The sequence below is a fragment of the Porites lutea genome, chromosome 9 (assembly GCF_958299795.1).
Source record: "Porites lutea chromosome 9, jaPorLute2.1, whole genome shotgun sequence".
Classification (NCBI taxonomy): domain Eukaryota; kingdom Metazoa; phylum Cnidaria; class Anthozoa; order Scleractinia; family Poritidae; genus Porites; species Porites lutea.
The window spans coordinates 13,480,039-13,499,826 of record NC_133209.1 but is presented as its reverse complement, the minus strand read 5'-3'; the positions used below and the strand labels follow the sequence as shown (position 1 = coordinate 13,499,826).

Below are 19,788 nucleotides of genomic sequence, written 5' to 3'. Positions count from 1 at the left end.
GTTTGTAGCCAGTTTGTCTTTTGGCAATCCGCCTGTATCAAACAAGCGACGACATGCAGCGACTCAACGTTCTAGCCCGGACGGGAAGTGAGGGCATGCTCGTTTTGGTTTTGCATAGGTGTGGGCTAAGCATGCCTTGAAAGTAGGACCTGTTTTAGAATGACTTGGACTGCCCCGCACTGAACACGAGAGAGACACGAAAAGATACTGAGAAGGTTTCTCCTTTATTCACCAAGAAAAGTGAATTACAAAACGCCTCGCCTCCCTCAAGCGCAGGCGTATTTTAAAAGCTATTTGGTTTTTCCATGATGTGCTCATGGCGTAATTTTTCCAGTTGTCGCACATTGAAAGGATGCGCGCCCATCTCATTACTATAATGTTCTCATTTCCATCTTTCTTGAGTGTTTTATCAATCTCTTCTGTCGAGAAACAGGTTTGGGTAAAAACGTAGTCCCTCCACGCTGTCATCCCGACATGCCTTGCCAGCTTGTTCCGTAACTAAAAGCCTGCCACGAGATAGAGACTGTTAATAGAGAAACAATACCTTGAAAAAGACTGTCCTTTTTTGTGAAAAAGTTGACATTCTACTAGAAGCATTCTTAAACTGAACACGTCGACCCAGTAACCGATTTGCAGAAAATATTGAAGGCATATCTGGCTCCGGGGATGGGGGGAGTAAAGCAAAAGTAATGAACTATTCAGTCACCCTCGAATCTCAGTTCCATTTCTTTTGTTTTATTCTACGTCTCGGAACCAAGTATGAACCTTAATACGGAATTTTAAACTCAGCTGGCCTGTCGCTTGCTTCCTGGTAGACCTTAGATAATGCCTATTTTTATTGCTTTTACCGATTCTTCTTCTGCACATACATTGCATTAATCAATGAGAGGCAACGTAGACTGTTCACACTCCCCTATTTTTTCGTGTGATCGTTCTTACCGTCACGGCTATCTTGATTTTCAAATGTACCGAGGGTGCGGGCGTCGGGGATTATAGCTCTTGGCTAAGTAGTTTTGACCCTCGTGCAAGATGGCAGCCCGTAACGCAAAGCGCTCGATCTCGATGATCTTACGGAAAAATAGAGGACTGTGAACAGTCTAGAGGCAACTGCTTTTTCTTCATGTACTCCCCATTTGTACAAGTCCCTGAGCAGTCCCTCTTGTATCCTAAAGAGACCCAGGGGCAAATAATTATTTCGCCGGTCCGTTCATACTTCGTCCCAGACAACTGACTCTGGGTCTCTGAGGATGGACCTCTCCTTGCTCTTAAGAGAATTTTCAAATTAGTCCATGCACAGACTCAATCCAAAAAAAGGAGCCGTCTCCACCATTAACTACCTCTATTGGATGCGATACGAGTATCACCTTACGAGTAGTTTGTTCTTGTTGATACGTAGACAAAATAGTTTACACTGAGTCACTTCCAATGTTATGTGCATTAAGGCTATCTTTCAACATCATCTCTCATCATCTTTTTTTTTTTGCTTTGTATAACTTTTGGCAAACAAAACAATAAACAATAAACGATGTTTGTTTCAGTAACAAAGCTGAAAAAAATCGTAGTTAAACTGGCTAGCTTACGGGAAAAAAACTCGTAGTTAAACTGGCTAGCGTGCCACAGTTTAGACGGTTTATATTTGAACCAGCGCGTTCAAAATCAGAAGCTAGTGAGCTCATAAAGTGAAGCGTGCCACCTTTGTGACAACTCGCGTATTAGTAGACGAATTTCTTGACACGTGCGACCTACACCGTACAGATGCAAAGACTTCACATTTAAATCGGATTCTTTTTCCTTGGTTGGCAGTTAGCAATAGTAGCTACTACTGTTAATAATTAATTTAAAATTTTGATATTTCAGTAAAACGAGTGCTCACCTTTCTTTTGCTAACATGACCGATATATTGATCAAATGGGCCAGTTCTTCTGCGGTAAGTGAATGTTTTTCATCGAGCTAAGAGAAAAACGGCAACTGGAATTGGTACTTGTTACAAACATTTTGCAATTACATGAAACTCTGTAGACTTTCATTTAGGTAAGGGTCTTAAATAGACGACGTCCTTTGCAAATCCTGAACATCTGTTAATAAAATTATCATCGATAACATAGCAATAGCTTAATTACATGAAACGCCACACGAAAGCTCAGGATTGGCTATCAGGAGTGTGGGAATGATGAAAACGTGAGAACATTTACTTACAATTTGTTTAGTGGTTCGTATAACTTCTTCATCACTATGAGACAACGCTTGAATGACTAACACACCACTTTCGAAAGCTCTGAATCTAGAAGGCAGAGAAAACACATAAAGTACTAGACAACAACACAGGAAGTAAGGCAGAGAAACCTGACGACGTCGATGCCATTAATGGTCACGTAGGAGGACAGTGGCTTACCTTAATGGTATCTTCACTGATGAAAACAGTTTGGCTGCATTCACTAAATCATCAGGAGAAACCAACTGCAATAAAAAAACACCACGAATTAGACAAACCAACCTTCGCTTGCTTACTCTCCCGGCGGAGGTTTTTTTTGTTTTTTTTTTTTTCATTATCTAAAATTCGATTCCTTCTTTTTTGACTTCACCATTTTAGCAGAGGGAAGTACAGGTCTAAATCTCACTGACGAAGCCAAAAATCTACGACAAGAGCACGATCCTGGTTTAACTCTAGGCCTCACTGGGATGGCGATCAAACGTATTAGAAAAGCTAACGGGATGGCTCCTCACAGCTGGCTTAGCCTGCATACTGAAGCTGGCGGTTTTGTCATGTTTTGCCGCAGTGCAGTCAAGTGCAGTGAACTTCATTCATGGCTATCAGCCACGACAGGATATGGAAGAAAGGAAACCTCCTCGTCGCCTGTTATGCAGCGAGTCCTTCATTGCGTTCCAACGCAGGCTTCAAAGCATTTTCTCAGATTTATCACAAACCTCCATTCCTCTTGCTCTGTTGAATCTGCAGTATACATCACTCAAAGTCATCATACCCCCTTCCTTAAAATGCCAACATACACAAGTAATTAGATTCTGCTAGATTTTTAAATTCTTCCAATATTAAGTTCAATATGTGATGACAAATATAAAATAGCAGAATCCTTTCCTTTATCTGGTAAATAAAGGGTATTTGTTTCCAAACAACTTAGCTCTCCTATATTTCTATGCTATGTCATACGTACAGTCATCACAAAAGAACATTTTCTCATCAACTGAAAAAATTGAATACTTTAATGAGCAATTTATGCGTTGTTCACATCTTTAGCTTGAACTTTCGACAGCTGCATCGCAAGAGCTCAGTTTGGCCCTTCACAACATTTCAGTACGCGGCTTAGATTTACTTTTAACGACTTGCATCGAGTGTTAACTCTGAATTCCAGTCAAAGTTGAAAGTCCTTATAAGAACACTCTTATCAAAAGCCTTATTCTTATAACCATAGTAAAGGACCCATTCAGATGTGGTGGTTTTTTCACCTCCATGAGAAACGTTTTTAAAACACTAAACATTAGGAGTACGTTCAACTCCCTAAGTAGACCGAAGTAGTGATTCACAAACCCTTAATCTGCTAAACAAAATGCCCAAATCACCCCCTCTTTACTATACACGTACAGCTGATACAGGATCAGGTGTGCAATATAACTCGGGGCACGAAAAAAATGAATTCCAGCACGTCCTTCAGGCAAGCAGCTGTCACATTTTGCTTACCCGGGGAGGGGGGTGGGCGGCAACTATTGCTTGTCTTAGCTAACTTGCCTGGACCCCGGATTTCCCATCAGGCAAGTAAGCTTCTAACAAATCCTACTCGTTCCGGAATGGCCAGACCAGACCAGACCAAACCGGAATTTTTCGAGCCCTGATATAACTACTGAATACGTACCTTGATGATCTTCTCTAAGAACGTACCAAGCTCTTTGGCCAGTTCTTTGTGATAGCTGGCACTCGAGCCATGTGTCTCCCTGACATACAAAAAAAACACCAATAAAACAAAACAACAATGTGTTGAGGTAGTGTTCATGAAAGCAATTTTTTATTTCAGTTTATTTAAAACAACGATCAAAACGATACCGGCATTTATGATTTATATTCACTAAAACATAAGTATTTAACAGTTATTCCTCGAGCCTGAATGAGCTCTGAGTCAATAGAAAGGCCTCATGGGCTATTGACTCAGAGGCCATTAGGGATGGAGGAATAATTGTTTTAGTAAAATCCAACTAGTCGGTCAAAAATATCGAGACACCTATATTACAACAAAAACTTTAACATCTAGATTTTCCCGGTTCTGATGAGGTGTGAGTATAATGTATTTCTATGTATAAAGGGCCCTAGTTGTTCAAAAGATGGAATAGTTTTATATAGTGGATAACGCAATGGTTCCCCTTTGCCTAGTCCCTAGGCCTCATTTTTCCTCGCGACCAAAGCGTTTCGGGTCACGTGGTCCATGCAAAAATGTACTCCCCGCCCGTTCGCCTCGGATACGTCACCGAAACGAATTGACCGACAGGGACTGGGAAAACGCGGTACAGGGACTAGGCAAGGTTCCCCTAACGCTGGTGGATATACAGTAACATACACTATCCATCTTTTGAACAACTGGGATGAGACCAATAAAAATTATTAATATTATTAAATAAATAAATAAATCATTATATCAAAAATAATTAGGATAAAACTGGGTATGTATGTGTCCAGCACCACAGGAACAAAATTTTCATTGGGGTGGGGGAGGGGGATTTTTCCCATCACTACTATTTAGATGTACATTGAGCAACATCCTAATTCATTTAACAACTTAAACTTGAACATAATTATACCTTGTCACAGGATTAGCTATGCCCATGCTTAGCAGGAAAGACTTGAACATCACTGTCTGAAATATGCAATGCATTTTACTGTTACCATGAAGTTCGACAGGGAACCACCTTAAACATATTGCTCTTCTTGGGATGGTGAAACATATTCCAAGCACCAGGGGGTGCTAGAGACTTAAAGTCTTAAAGAATACAATACAAAGCTCCCTCAGCCACCCCCACCCTGCGTTCCACCATGTTATAACAACCAAAATAACCATTAGTTAAAAATGGATAACATCAATGAAAAAGAGAGAAAGAAAGATGCTTCATTACCTCATCTTCTGTGAATGATCCTTTCTTCTCTTCAAGTTTAGAAGCCACTTTGTCTGCCATAGCAACCATTTCTTTTGCCTTGAAAAAAGGAAGGTGGAAGACAATAATAATTATTGTTGCAAAGAATCAACCAAAGAATTTAGAGCTGGTGATGATTTCTTCAGTTGTAGTAAAGATATGATGGGCATACTATGAAGGCTCACCACTTTTGGCTTTGAGTGTGGCTAGTTCTAACTGAGAAGTAAGCAGAGTAAAGGTACTTAAAACTCATTAGTTTTAAAGAAAGCTTGTTTGAGCAACTTTCCACAGTAGTTTCTAGAAGTTGTGATCCCCCAAGGAGCGCAATGTACACTCCAGTAGTTGCTGCTGCCAGATTGCTATGCAAGCCCATGTCCATAGTTGCCAAGACCCCATTATCCCTCTGATCTGCCATCAAGGACCCCTCACAATTAACGCTCTCATTGTCCAAGATCTTGATGTAGACATATTCACTGGACTCCCATTCATGGCTTCCAATTACAATCCTGTCCACCCTCATAAACACAAGTTCTTTATCGTTGGGACTCACATTATGCCATATGGATGTTCACAAACCCTTCACACCTGTCACGCCGTCAAAGACTGCACTGCATCTTGAGTAATCTCCTTTAAAGATAATCCAGATAGCTGAGCACTTAAATTGTGGTGGTAACTCTCCTCAAGAGGTCTTTGCAAACTGGCAGAAAGTTTGTTCTGCTCTAGGTTGGTGCCTTGTCCATTGTTTGCCCTGTCTCCACTGCTTTCTACTGCTGGAATGGTCCAAAGATTCCATCTGTGCTACACCACATCTCATGGCCATTCTGCTGTTCGGTGAACCCCAAAGACTGCTTACTGCTGGTTGTCAAACTCAGGATACAGTCACATGGTCTGATAACCTCTTAGCATTCATCACCTTCCCCAAACCCGTGAATGACGGGTCCGTACCCCAAGAAGAGTGGCCTTGGTGCCACTTTTTTATTCTCTGCCAGCAAAAGTTACACTTTCCACCACCCCTCCTAGTTGCCATGTGAAATAGAGAAACTACCCTCATTCGTATAAAAGCCGCCGCGTGATGATTTAATCAACTAGATTACTAAGTGCTCCCTCGGGAAGCAGTCTATTGGTCCTTTACGGTCCCCAGGGAAATTCCCTAGGCCTTTTATACGCCCTAGCAAACAAATTCGCCGTCTTCTCGCAAGTCTAAGCTCTACAATGGGCAAGCAAGTTTCCCCACCCTCCCCTTCAGTGGCGCTGGCAAATTTTCTCTCTCAGCCCACCCTATGCCTTATGCAAAATTTTTCACCCATAACTTATCCATCAAAAGGCATAAGGTGGCTTTTATGCGAATGTGAATTAGTTACTATCAACTTCAGCCACTGTTAAGCACTTTGCCACTTACTTAACCTTATGCTGTGGCTGACAGTAAGTTGTTTATCTAGGCCTTTGAAAAAGTTTACGGTAGTCAATTCTCTTCAAGCCATTGTGAGAATTCACTATTTTCAATGTTACGTTGTTAACAGGTCTTGTTGCTCCACCAAGCTGGCCCTACTATCTTGGCATATGACTTATTGCAGTGCTCCAGCCCTTGATGAACGTTAAATACCTTCATTTGTATCAGACAAAGAGGATCTGGCTGTATGGCTTATGACGTACTTTCTGAAAAGTCCAAAATTAACATTCCCTACTATTGCTCCAATCAAGAGATCATCCACTGATTCATTTGCAAGACTTCCACGTCCTACACTACCACCTGTCTAAAGGATGAAGAGTGCTGTGAGTCTATTTGTATATTTTCCTCCCACTCTGCCTTGAGCTGTGTCCTCTGGCAGGTCCCCCTGCCATTATTTTGCCCCTACAAACTTTACTTCATTGTCCATCAATGGAACCCTTCATCAGTATGCTATTGTTGTAGATGTCAGTTGTATCAAAACCCAAACAAAAACCTTGTTGCTGAAGCAAACTGCCGAACTTGGTGATGAGATCTTTTAATATTAATAACTTGTCCAGAAGGAGGCCCAATCTCACTAGCACTAACCTCAATACCAACATCTGTAACAAAGGCTTTAATATCTGCTTGGGAAATGTGGTTGCATAATCAGTGCACCAACTCATGGATAGAGCGGTTTTCACTTGACTGTCGAAAGGGATTGGTTTTGGTTTTGGTTTTGGTTTTACTACGCCCTTTGGTTGGCTAGTGTATTTACTTTGGTTTTGGTTTTACGACAGTCAAGTGAAAACCGCTCTAATGCCCAACATCAATGTCTTGTTATTTCTGTTGATAGCTCGTGGTGCAATTAGTGTACGGAAGTTTACCATTTCGCAGGTACATTTTAAGTCCTATTGAAGTAAGCTTTCTTAGTTTTATCATGTTCCAGACCACAGACATAAACTGACATGTCGCCATGGGTCCCGATGCTCACAAGAGTATCCAAGAGGAACCTGCTGTTTCTTCTGCCACTCAACACCCACCTTGAGTGATCCCACGCAAGATACCTGAAGTAATTGCCACTCTAAGAAGCCATCCAACCAACACCTGCTGCAACTGACTCTTCCCTTTTTCCTAAAGGGAATGTTCCGGCATCCAGTATGGATGGTTTTTTAAGCACCATGACCAAGGTCAACCACCTTCTCTCCCCAAAACGACTTCGAACTTCCTACCACTATGCCATATCCTGCATAGTTTTATCACGATGTAATTCCCTTCGCTTGCATACGTAACCCATTACCTAGATTACCCTTGGCTTTGTATTGCTGGTGGTTTAACGCATATTGTGAGGATGAGGAAATAAAGTACAAAGATTAATTTAAATTTATGTGATTCATATAGCCTGCATGCATGTATGTTTTTTAAAGACTCTGGACAAAATATTGCATTAATTTGTGGCAGTGAATCTAAAATGTTGTGAAATGTTGCTTTAAAATACCCTGCTTGGAATCAAATACCTTTTCCATAAGAGCATCTAAATCTTTAAATGCCTGAGATGAAAAAAAATGAAGAACTGTTAGAAAAGGGCATTAAAAAAGTCATTTTTTGAGTTCCTAAATAATACTGTGTACTATACCTTTTGAATATAGTCATCAGTCTCTTTAGACTTCTGCTCCAGTTTCCTCTCAATTCCAACTATTCCACCAACTCCCCTTGGCCGATTCTAAGAAAAAGAAGAAAAAAATTAATAAAACATTAAATGAGGGAAACAGAATAAAAGGAGTTATTAAATGCATTCAATTTAATGGTATATATTTACTTACCAGCATTTTTGCTGTAGCTCCTGTGGAGGAAGAATTTGTGGTTTGCTGCAGCCATGATTTCTTTTTAAACTGCTCTTGCAACTTTGCAAAAAACTGTCAACAGCAAAACAAAGCTGGTTAGAATTATGAAATAATTCTATTTCATAAATCAGTATTAATGTCTACGAAGAGGAAGATAAAAAAAACAGCGCTGAATGTAAATAGGTAGATTTTGCCCTGGAAGAGCATTATATATTTGTTTCATCTAGCAATCATGATTTTGTATAGGTAATAGCATGATTTGTAGTGATATTTGGCATTAATACCACAATTGATATTTCGAAATTGTCATACGAAATTTGAGACAAATTTTGAAATATCATGTACAAATCATGCTAATATTTGTTTATACTACTACCCGCAAAAGGTTTGTAATTTTCACATGTAGGTATTTCAAATTAAGCTGAAATACCACAGCTATAAGGCAATCAAATTCCAGAAATTTCTCGTGTAGTAGTATAACTATAATAGTTTTTATTTAAAACGACATGACTGGCATATGACAATCAATAATTTCCCCCACCATGGCATTAACAACTTAATACAAAAGGTAAATAGTTTTAACTCGTTACCCAACATTTTAAAAAAGGTAACCTGAAAAACAGCTCAGGTTTGACTTAAGTGTTAAAACTTATAGTTCATGAACATGATTTATGTTATACATGTATGTACATGTAGTGGGAGAAAAGCATACTATAAGTCAATACGATTTACATGTAGGCTAAGTTCACAAGGCACCACATGAATTTTCAAGCAGCAGAAAATTTTGACCAGAAACTTCATTCATACAGGACCATTCAATAATTATTTTTACACTTCGAACTTTCATACCTGAGAATGACCACCTTGTTTAAAAGAGAACTTGACACAGGCATATGGGCTTGAGACGCATGGTCCAGGGTCTTTGTCTTTTGGTGGTGGGTGAAAGCTGACAATCACCTTTGCACTATAACAAAATACCAGCAATATTAAAGCAAGGAGAAATACTTATACAAAAAATGAAGTCCTGCAATAGTTGTACATAAATAACTTGTATAATAGCTACTTATTACTCTCCTGAACAGCAGGTTTTTTAAAAAGAAATCAGCTCTCTCTTGTTGAGAGCCTGACTATAAAAGAGTGTCAATTACCATACTTATTTGATTAAGTGCCACGCCCAATTAAGGGCCTCCCTTGAATAAGTGCACTCCCCCCCCTCCCAAATAAGCATCACGGCCTTAATGTAATCCAAATCAAAAGACTTAAATTCTCTTAGACGTTAGTTTATTATGGAAAACAATGATACTGTAGTTAATACAATAATCATTATTATTCATTCAAATATTTCCCGATTCTGATTGGCTAAAAGCACACGTTTAATTCACCATAACCAGTTACTGATGACCAAATTTGGAAGAATTTTGACTTTAACGAGGAAATGATGTCAAAAATGCAGTGTTTTTGCAGGTTAAGGCACCGTTAACCAAGAAGACCTGGGGACGAGGTTGAGTTGTTTTGGTTGTGAACTTGAAAAAATGGCGGACATTTCACTCGTTTCAAGAGTAAGAACTAGGCGAAAAATAGCTAAAAACATGGCAAGAACAGCAAGAAGACAACTCGAAGGGCGACATCTGCTATTTGGAGAATATCTGTGGATCTGTACGAACCCAAACATACACTATCGAAGATGAATTGAACATCGATGGATCGATGGAGGTAAGCATGTTTTAGCTATGTTTTTAAACTAGGAATTATTTTGAATGAATAATAAAACAGTTATTGAATTCAGCTTTCGTTTCATACGAAGAATTATGGAGATCTCAGAGGGTATTATCCACCTTGGCCTACGGCCTCGACGGATAACACCCTCCTCGATCTCCATAATTCTTCATAAGATACTCAGCCTCATTCATTAACTGTTAAATACAATAATTCTGGTGTCCCTCTCCCACAAGTGCCACACTTGAGGCTTGAAAATTTGAACAAGTACTGCAGCACTTATTCGAGTAAACAAGTAAGTCACTTGATGTGGTGCTCAATCCTTGAACTTCCTTTACATGTAGTCACTACACACGCCATTATAATAAACAATTTTAATTTCTGATACTTGCACTCCCACATCAGTGAACATGATCATCAGACAAGTATACTAATCGATCCTGAAAACTTCCTGAACTTCACATCAGTTACAAAATCAGGTCACGTACATGACAACAGTTGTCATGCATGTGGCCAGTTACTGCCCTGATGCTCAATCCAAACTCTGAAGAGGCCCTGCCAGGGTTAATTCTGACAAGCGACATGACACAAAAAGTAGCGACAGAGCGTAAAATGAAATTGCGACAAGAGACAACCTCCCTCGGCCAAATTGTGACAGTGACAGCAAAGCCGAGAATAAGCGACAAAGAACAGTGCTTTGGCTTATTTATCACCAGGCTGAATGCCAAGAAGAAGTAATTTTCGTCAATTCTCCTTGCACTTCAGAGAATGTCTCCTCTCAGTGATCTTCAGTGGACCCTCCTGAGAGTGCATGATGTTACACTTCATTTGCACAACCCCGCAGAACTGCTGGGAGACATGGGAACGAGGTTGTCCGTCACAGCTTAATTTGGTGCACCGTTTACAACTCTTGTAAGCTTTTATTTGCTTTGCTCAGGTTGTCAGGTAGAACCGTGAGAAGACCACTATGTCTTGATTTGTAAGGTGGAGAGGCAAATGTTATGAGCAAAGTGGCTCATCTGACTGGTGCTTTCAACCCTAATTGTAGTGTGAAGCGACTAGTTCGAAGATACTACATATCCATGAATGGGATGTTAGAACATCGCAAGGCTTTCAATCCCTTGCCAGCATTATGATCGTCGTACCCACTATGGGTGAAGAGAGACAATGTAATACAGATTTAAGTTTCTTGATTAACGTTGCTCAACCCAGTATTTTTATACGCACACCCTCCACCTTTGAATCTCTGATACTTAAACAAATCGATCTGTATTGTGAAACGATTATGACATATGGACTACACATAGACTAAACTTTATCATGGTATTATTTTCTAGGCAATCGGAATAAATGTCATGTGGCAATAAAGTCAAAATGGTTTTAGCTCTAAATTCTACTGCACGAAGTTTCACAAAAATCTATGACAGGAATTTCGAAATACCTTGGAATTTCCATAAAAAGGCTAGAAATTATGCATGCACTGAAAAAGGGACTTAATGCAGACAAATTTGCAACTTTTTGGATGTTTCCGAAAAGGTTTTATCACTCATTCGTTTTTCAAATGACCCTTATACACTCTAGCAGCCGCAGAACGCAAGTACTCTTATGCGATTTTGAAACTCATGAAAACATGTGAATCTAGGTAAAACACAATGTTGAGCTTTTTTGGTAATTTTTAAGGCTAATTTCACGAAAACAGCGATAAAAACAAAATTTGAAGACAGAATTTCGTGTCAATTGAAAACTTCTAAAGTTGTCTAACATGGGCGCAAAAGGGAGTAAATATTGAAGCAATGTCATATATTTGGCTAAATTTTTGCTCTGGGACTTCCTATTGTCTCGAGTTTAGCACAACATCAAATTCCCTGTGCAGCATGCAAGAATTTACGGCCCTTGGTTGTCCTCTGAAATCTATTCGCTATCGTTTTCTCCCATTCTACAGCATTATCATATTTCAAAGAGATTTCAGAGGGCAACAAAGCGCGGTAAATTCTTCAATCGCCCCAAAAAAGTGTAATCCATGAGTCATGATCATTTTACAATACAGATCAATTTGCTTAAGTATAAGATATTCAAAGATAGAGGGTGCGCCTATAAAAATACTGGGTTGAGCCACCTTAATGTCAGCAACACAGAGGTGATGACAAAGGAGAGACCACAGACCAGGTAACCTTACCACCGACCTTCCAACCGCTCTCACAGATAGACCACTGTGCCTTCATGATTTATCAGGTCAGTTAGGGTTGATTTCCACTGATGCGTAATTTTTCTGTGCGAACGCACATAAATTTTAAGCCCATAAATAAAACAGAGGCAGTGTATGAAAGGCCTCACATAAACATAAGAGTTGAGCGAGGTTCAACTTTTACATTTATACGCATGGCTTTTCATACATAGCCTCTATTTTTTTATGCGCATAAAATTTACGTGCGTATGCACGGGAAAAATTACGTGACAGTGGAAATCCACCTTTAGTCTTAGTCCTTTAGTTTTAGTTTTTTTTTTTTTTTAGTCTCCCCCTTCCACCCTGGCAGGGCCTCTCTGAAGAGTTATTAATTTGCTATCCTGGCCAAAATAACTTTTAAACAAGAATAGGATTACTTTAATTTGCAATCTCCTAGCCTGTGTACAGCTGCCCCCATTTACCTTGAAAACTACTAGCTATTAAAGGTGTTGCATAATAGTATTTGACTTTCAGTAAAATCCAACTTAGTGGTCTATTATCAATGCTGCATTCTGATTGGTTGAGCTACTACTAGGCTATATGTTATACCCCACTAGTAATGAAAAGCACCAGCTTTGAAAACCAAGACATTATAATGGCAGCTGAATCACGTTTTGCTAGCAAAAGTTGATATTTTTGACCAACTACCGGTAGTTGGATTTTACTAACTCAGAGCCCATCTTGGCCCGAGGAATAATTGTTAAATATAATTTCATGAAGCGCCATCCCTTTGACTAGAATCCAAAACACAGACATTTCAGGTAGGGTCAGCAATGATCATAATAATGGTCTCAAAAATCGAAAAGTTTTCATGTTAACAAGAGTGTGACTCTAGAAGGGTAGAAAAGGAGGCTTTATTTTATTACACTGACTGACCTTTCACAGTTTATTTCTAATAATTGCTTAATTATTGGTTACTTCTTAAAATACACATTCTCTTAAACAAACCTGCTCATAAAACCACCAGACTGTTCTTCTACATTACTCACAAGAGGCAGTGGGACTGATATGGCTCTATCCTATAAACGAACAAATAATAACATATTGAACAATAATAGCGTGATCCTAGCATTCTTCTTTCTTAATTCTAGTTTTGAAAAGTAACGACAGCTGTGAGGTGAAATTATGTTAACAGTATTTTTTTTTTTACTAAAAAGATAAAAAAAAAAAGTCAAAACATAAACTGTGGAAGTGTCAGCACTATTGGTTTAACCCATTCACTCCTGGAGATTTTGCCGAAAAAACGCGTTTTCAAGCTAGTCGAGTGGTTTTCTGGTCACTGTCGTGCTATAAAGAGCTAAAACTCACCACAATCCGGTTTACAGGTCGTACACTTCGCGGCCTTCTGATCCAGATGCAAAATATCAGCTTGCGAAGTTCGGGCATGCGCAGAAAGCAAAATTTCGAGATAGTTTTTGGGTTTAAAAGTGACACAGCAGTCTTGACTTTTACTTTTCGCTTTCTCTCCTCCCTTCTTTTTTCGCTTTTCTTGCCTCATTTTTTTTCTCTTGCTGGGCATTTAGTAGGCTTCATTTTGGTGGGAATAGTTTTTAGGAAAGCTTTTAGGATCTTAGGATTAGGTGAAAGGAAAGGTAGGTGGGAAATGGAACACGATTTTCATGGAGATTTTCAGGTCCATGTGACGTGGTTTTTTGCTTCTTTCTCCGGTGTCCTTGACTGAATTTTGCTCATTCTGGTATGGTTTGAAAGATCTCTTCACTCTGCACAAGTGAGCGAAGAAAGTTGTCCTTGACCATTAAAACTGATGACGTCACAAAGGGTAGAAAGGACCTGGATCCGCACGGGCGGTTACGGGCGGTTCAGGGGCGAATGGGTTAAACTATCCTTACATTAACTGGCTATGTTCTACACTGTATGTCCAACCTTGCCCATGTTTAAACCTCATAAAGGTTGAATGCAAAGCCAGTTAAGAGAAGAAAAAATATTTACATTATGTTAAGGTTCAAAGGTTTGACCACAGTGTTAAGAGGTAAAATGTTAACATAAATCTTAGATTAATTTAATACTTACCTGCTGATCTAAATCATCCCAAACTATTCTGTGTGTAGTGAGCTTTAAATTTCCATTTTCAAATGTTGTCTGAAGAGTAAAGTTGAAAATCAAATTTGAGTATTTATATGATAATGAATAATTAGGGTTATTAGGAAACAAAGTCATGATTGCCTCTCCCTGCAAGCAGTCTCTTATTTTTCTTTTGAGTCAGTTAATTTCAATTATTTTATTTTTTCATTCCAATGCATGTAAGATAAGATAAGATATTAACTTTATTAAATCACTTCAGGATATCTCTATTTACAAAAATCTGTTTACAAATTATTATGAAAAAGTGATAAAAATAAAAAAAATTTATGTATTATTATAAGAGTACTAAAATCAGAAAGATACTAAAAGCAGAGAACAAAATTAATTATTAAAACAAGATATTTTGCCACATGGCAACATCACCAATTGGCTAGGAAATAATTGACATGTTCACTTTTATCGCTTATTCTATTAGAGATTTCATCCAATAATTTCCACAATGCATTAGGCGATTCAGGTTTAGATAACTTAAAGAGGTCAAGACCAGTCTTAATGGCGTTGATACTTGTTGAATTTTGCACGCGTAGTGGCAGCTGGTTCCAGTATTTGATAACTCTATTGTTAAAGAAGTCATGTGCTGATCTTAATGGATGATGAGAAGTGACATTAAGATTACAAGTTCGATAAGCTGTATTTTTATATGGCTAGTACTTGTAGCCGATAAAATGTGTGCTCTGATTGGCTAGCTGCTAGGGCATTATTTTCCCGTAATGCCCACGGGCCATTACGCATTATGCAAATTAGAAAAACAAACCAAAGTTCATCCAAAGGCTACACTTGTTTCATTTCTTAAGTTAATTTTCGACGGATAAGGAAAACAGTGAAGACACAGCTTTATCTGGTTACAAACAAGTATATGAAAACAGCCAAGAGGAAATTGAGAATTTCGTAAACAAGCAAAAAAGTGAAAACACGACCAGGAAAACTTTCAGTGACATGAAAACATTTCAGCGTTATTTATCTTTAGTAAACAAGGGAAATGAAGAAGTTTTGGATTTACCTGCTGGTGACCTTGACCACTTATTGGCAAAATCTCTTCACATAATCTTCATAATGTATATAATAATGTCTGAAACTTTCATTGAGATTGATTCACTGCAACACCTTGAAATTTCAAGACAAACCTATCCTATGAACCGGTGAAAAATCTGCATTACAGCATTCACTTAAATTTAAATTGATGGCTTCCTCTCATGTGACTCTCGGATTGTTAAATTAAATATTTTCGGCTATCTATATCAATAGGATCATGAATTAGTTTATACATAAGTGTTAACCTAAACTGTCTTCTTCTCATTTCCAGCGTATCCCACTTCAAGTCTTCAATCATGACCATAACACTTACATACCTATGAGAATTCTGTTAGCAGAATCGACTATTGTGCTGCTTTGTGTTGAACCCTTTTCAGTGCACTGATATATCTTTTTTTAAAACCGGTTCCTAGCCGCACTTGCGCATTCTAGTTTTGGCCATACCAAGGATGTATATGCTATTTCTCTCACATTCTGGGGGCAATTCCAACAGTTGCATTTTATTATACCCTTGAATGATTTGTGGGCTAACCACTTGAGCTTGTTACTGATGGTTCAAATTGTAACCCCAAGGTATGGGAAACTACCAACTTGTTCCAACTCCACACTTCAGAAGACATATTTTCTCTGGGGTGGATTGTTCTTATGCAAGATGGTGACAATTTTGCATTTGAAAGGATTAAATTTACCAATGATACTGCCAAGATTCAAGCCTGCATACAGTGTAGGTCAGATTAAAAGAGGTCACAAACTGTATCACTTACGACAATGCCGTAAAGTAGGGCATCGTCTGCAAAAAACGTGACTGATGATTGCACGTTGTCTGGTGGTTTGTTGTTATATAATAAGAAGGGCAATGGGCCAAGGACTGTACCCCAGGGTATGCCAGAAGTCACCAGACATTGACGTGACGTTTGGCCTCCACAAGCAACTGATTGAAAACAATGTGTAAGAAAAGACTCTACCCTCAATTCAGGAGCAGACCTTGGATTCCATAGTGCTGCAGCTTCATTATTAGGAGTCGCTTATGAGGGACCTTTGGCAAAGTCCAAAATGACCACGTGGAAAACCATGCTGACAGTCTGTTAAGATATTATAGTTTTTTAGATGTTTCACAATAAAGCTGTGAGCAATAAGCTGGAGAATCTTCCATGCAACACAAGTGAGATATATAGGTTTATAGTCAGCTGGGTCAGATTTCTTTTCCTTTTTTAAAACTGCACACACATTAGCTTCTTACCACCTGCCAGGGACAGTGCCACTGTCAATCGAGTCTTGAAAGATGTCTGTTAGTTATTGGAGCAATAATTGCTCCAACGATTATGGTGCAGAAATAAATTTCTGCAGCATAATCGTTGAGAAACCAGGGTGGAACTAGGTTTGGGCCACAGGCCTTGTTAGCGTTTTAATGAAGACAGCTGTTTCAAGATGCCATGTTCTGAAATAATTAATGACCCAAGCCAAGCTAAGGATCAGAGCCCATTTCGGGAATGTTTTCAAGGTCCTCTTTAGTAAATAACACACTTGAAAATTGGCTGTTTAAGAAGACTACCATCACTTACAACTTTAACTACAAAGCCTGCTGTCCCTGGATTTTCTTGCTTAAGCCGTTTTAAGTAGGACCAAAAACATTCTTAATTGCCTCGCTACGGTGGCCACTGATATACTCCTTTGCAGACATAAGATTATTGTGCATGCGCTTCCAGGTGGCACAAAACATGTTCCAGTGATGTGCAGATCCTGTTTTTGTGCTTTGTTATATATTCTTTGTCTCACCCTGCTTTAATTGCTCTCTTTGGTGACAATCTAAGGTAAGTTGTATCTTGAGCTTGTCATTTTATGCGGGATGCAAGAGCCCATTATGATGCAAACAATATTTTCAAAATCATTCCACTTTGCTTCCACCAATTTGTTATCATACTGAGTGTTGAGCTTTGCAGTAAGTGCTTTTAATTCCAATTTAATATGCTCATCACTTTCTGATGTAAACTTTGCACTTGTCATACCATTTTTTCTGCCACGATGGCTTCAGTGTAAACAACACTATATATCATGATTGCTGATTCCTTATTATACAATTGAAATTGCAAATAATGTCAGGGTGATTAAATAAAACAAGATCCATGGTGTTACTCAGGTTGCCTTGTTGCCTGGTTGGTTCTTTTATGAACTGCGTTAGGTTATATTCATGAGTCAGTTCAATTGATTTCTTTGAAGGAAAAGAAAGGTTGGCTGAGGCCTTGAGATTATCCCATGAAATATTCAGGGCATTTAAATTGCCCAAGACTATCACATTGTGCTTATGAATTTTATCTCCTAATTTGAGCAGAGAGGCGTCCAGTTTGTCAAGACTTTTCACATCGTGAAGAGTGAAGAGTGACTTAGAGTTCCTTCCAGTAATTTGGCATTGGCTCCGGATGATTTTACGGTCTGTGTCCAGGTCAACACAATGCGTAGCTATGATATCACCATTTATTGCTTGGAAAACACTGCCACCATGTTGTCCGTTAACCCTGTCCTTTCTTAAGATGGTACAATCTTACAGAAAAATCCCCAAACTTACAATTTATTATTGATGAGTTTAACCAAGACTCATTGCCAAAAATTACATCGGGCTTGTGTTCATCAATTACAGCCACGATGCCTGCAATCTTGTTCTTAAAGTTCTGTCAATTTACGACCAGACATGTCAATTTCAATTGTTTTGGGTTTTGTTTCTAATGGCATGATGCCTTAGTCAGACTTTGTTTACAATTTGGTTGTGGTGGAGAAACTTTGGTGTCGGAACCATTTAGTGGGTCAAAACTATTTGATGAGCACAAGGAATCCAGTGAATTTTCAAAGAATAAGACTGAAAAGTTTGGCAATTTGCAGAGAGAGCAAATATAGGAGAAGGATGAGTTTGCTGAGATCTCGTTACTATCTCATGAATCCCTAATTGGTTTGACTTGACAGGCTCTGAGCATATACCACAAGGAAATTTCCCTACACCAGGGTTCACTTCAATATCTCCTCCCAGTAATAGCAACAAGTGGAAAAACACGGAACAGCCGCATAATTGATAATTATTGTGGATTGTTTTATTCTTCCTCACCCATACAAAGCAATGCCAGATGGCTCCAACATGATGAAAATAATCATTTGTTGCCACAGACTTGCCATTAAAATAACCAGATATTCTTTGGGACTTACTCCTCTTTGTTAGAATCTAACCACTTGGCCATCATTAGTACACACAAAGTTTCAAATAAAAACTGGAGTGAAAAAACGTGTGGCAGCCATTATGCTACTCGACAAGTGACAATGTATTAACTAGGATAGTACGCATGCTCTGATTGGTCGAGAGGCCTGTTTATATGAGAGTATGTAAACATGGTTGTGGTGTCAAGATGTTTTCCTTTTCACATGCTAATCATGCAAGTACGAATTTTAAAAAGTTTTTGAGTGGAAAAATCGACAACTTTGTTTTATTCACCCATTCCCTCGTCAGCTGAAACTCTTTACAAACAAGCTGTGTCAATTTTTTGCTTAAGCTGACATTTTAAGGGACAAAAATCCGTATAATTTTTGGAAGACATCTTTTTTGCAAAATAAGAAGTGATTACGCATGCAGGACTTTGTGTACAAGACTTTGTGACTAGTAAGAATTTCTCTCTTAAAAGGCGCCATAACAAAGAGTTTTGCGTTTTTTCTTGGGAAATTTAATGTAAAAAGGCAAAAGAAAACTTCTTTCCTGTATTTTGCTTAGCCTGATATAAACACTCGAAGGGTTGGGAGAGTTCTCGCGTTTATATCAGGCTATGTTAACATGGAAAACGTTTTCTATTGCTTAAATCTTAACTTGCATCCAAGTATGTACTGTACTAGTAGGTAAAGACACCAATGCGACAAACCAGTTTTGAGCGTGCACATTATTCCACAGTCATCCATATGTTTTAACTTTGAATATTATACATAATGCTCTTGAAAGCTGCATAAAGGTGTCTCTGTTTCGTGGCGAATGCTGCTGTTAGGCGAGGTGAGAGTACAGTTACGGTTAGGCGAGGTGAGAGTACAGTTACGGTGTAATTAGTTCTATCGCAGACCCTACATGTAGAGGTAAAATATGAATTGTTTACATTATTAAGGCAATAAGTCCTGACCTTTTTGTCTCCATCGTATATTCGAACGCCAGACTGTTGGTGAATGCCAGATTCACCCTGCAAAATACACAGATTTGAAGATGAAGTCCAGCTGAAACGATCCATATTACAGAGCCGCCATGTTTTTTCGCCTCCGCTTTTTCAAGCAGCGGTTTTTTACATCCGATG

The 19,788-nt window shown here is 38.8% G+C and overlaps 1 protein-coding gene across 1 annotated transcript; it reads right to left on the bottom strand.

Annotated features, from left to right (window-relative positions):
* Positions 1-205: 205 nt before the first annotated feature.
* Positions 206-19,780, bottom strand: LOC140947355 (vacuolar protein-sorting-associated protein 36-like). Its single transcript, XM_073396427.1, has 15 exons — positions 19,621-19,780; positions 14,375-14,443; positions 13,292-13,362; positions 9,253-9,367; positions 8,383-8,475; positions 8,196-8,282; positions 8,077-8,109; positions 5,116-5,193; positions 4,804-4,859; positions 3,866-3,945; positions 2,926-2,990; positions 2,393-2,457; positions 2,197-2,281; positions 1,874-1,950; positions 206-506 (listed from the first exon to the last, which is right to left on the bottom strand). Exons 1-15 carry the CDS (start codon positions 19,723-19,725, stop codon positions 410-412), a joined length of 1,176 nt encoding a protein of 391 aa, XP_073252528.1. The 5' UTR covers positions 19,726-19,780; the 3' UTR covers positions 206-409.
* Positions 19,781-19,788: the final 8 nt, after the last annotated feature.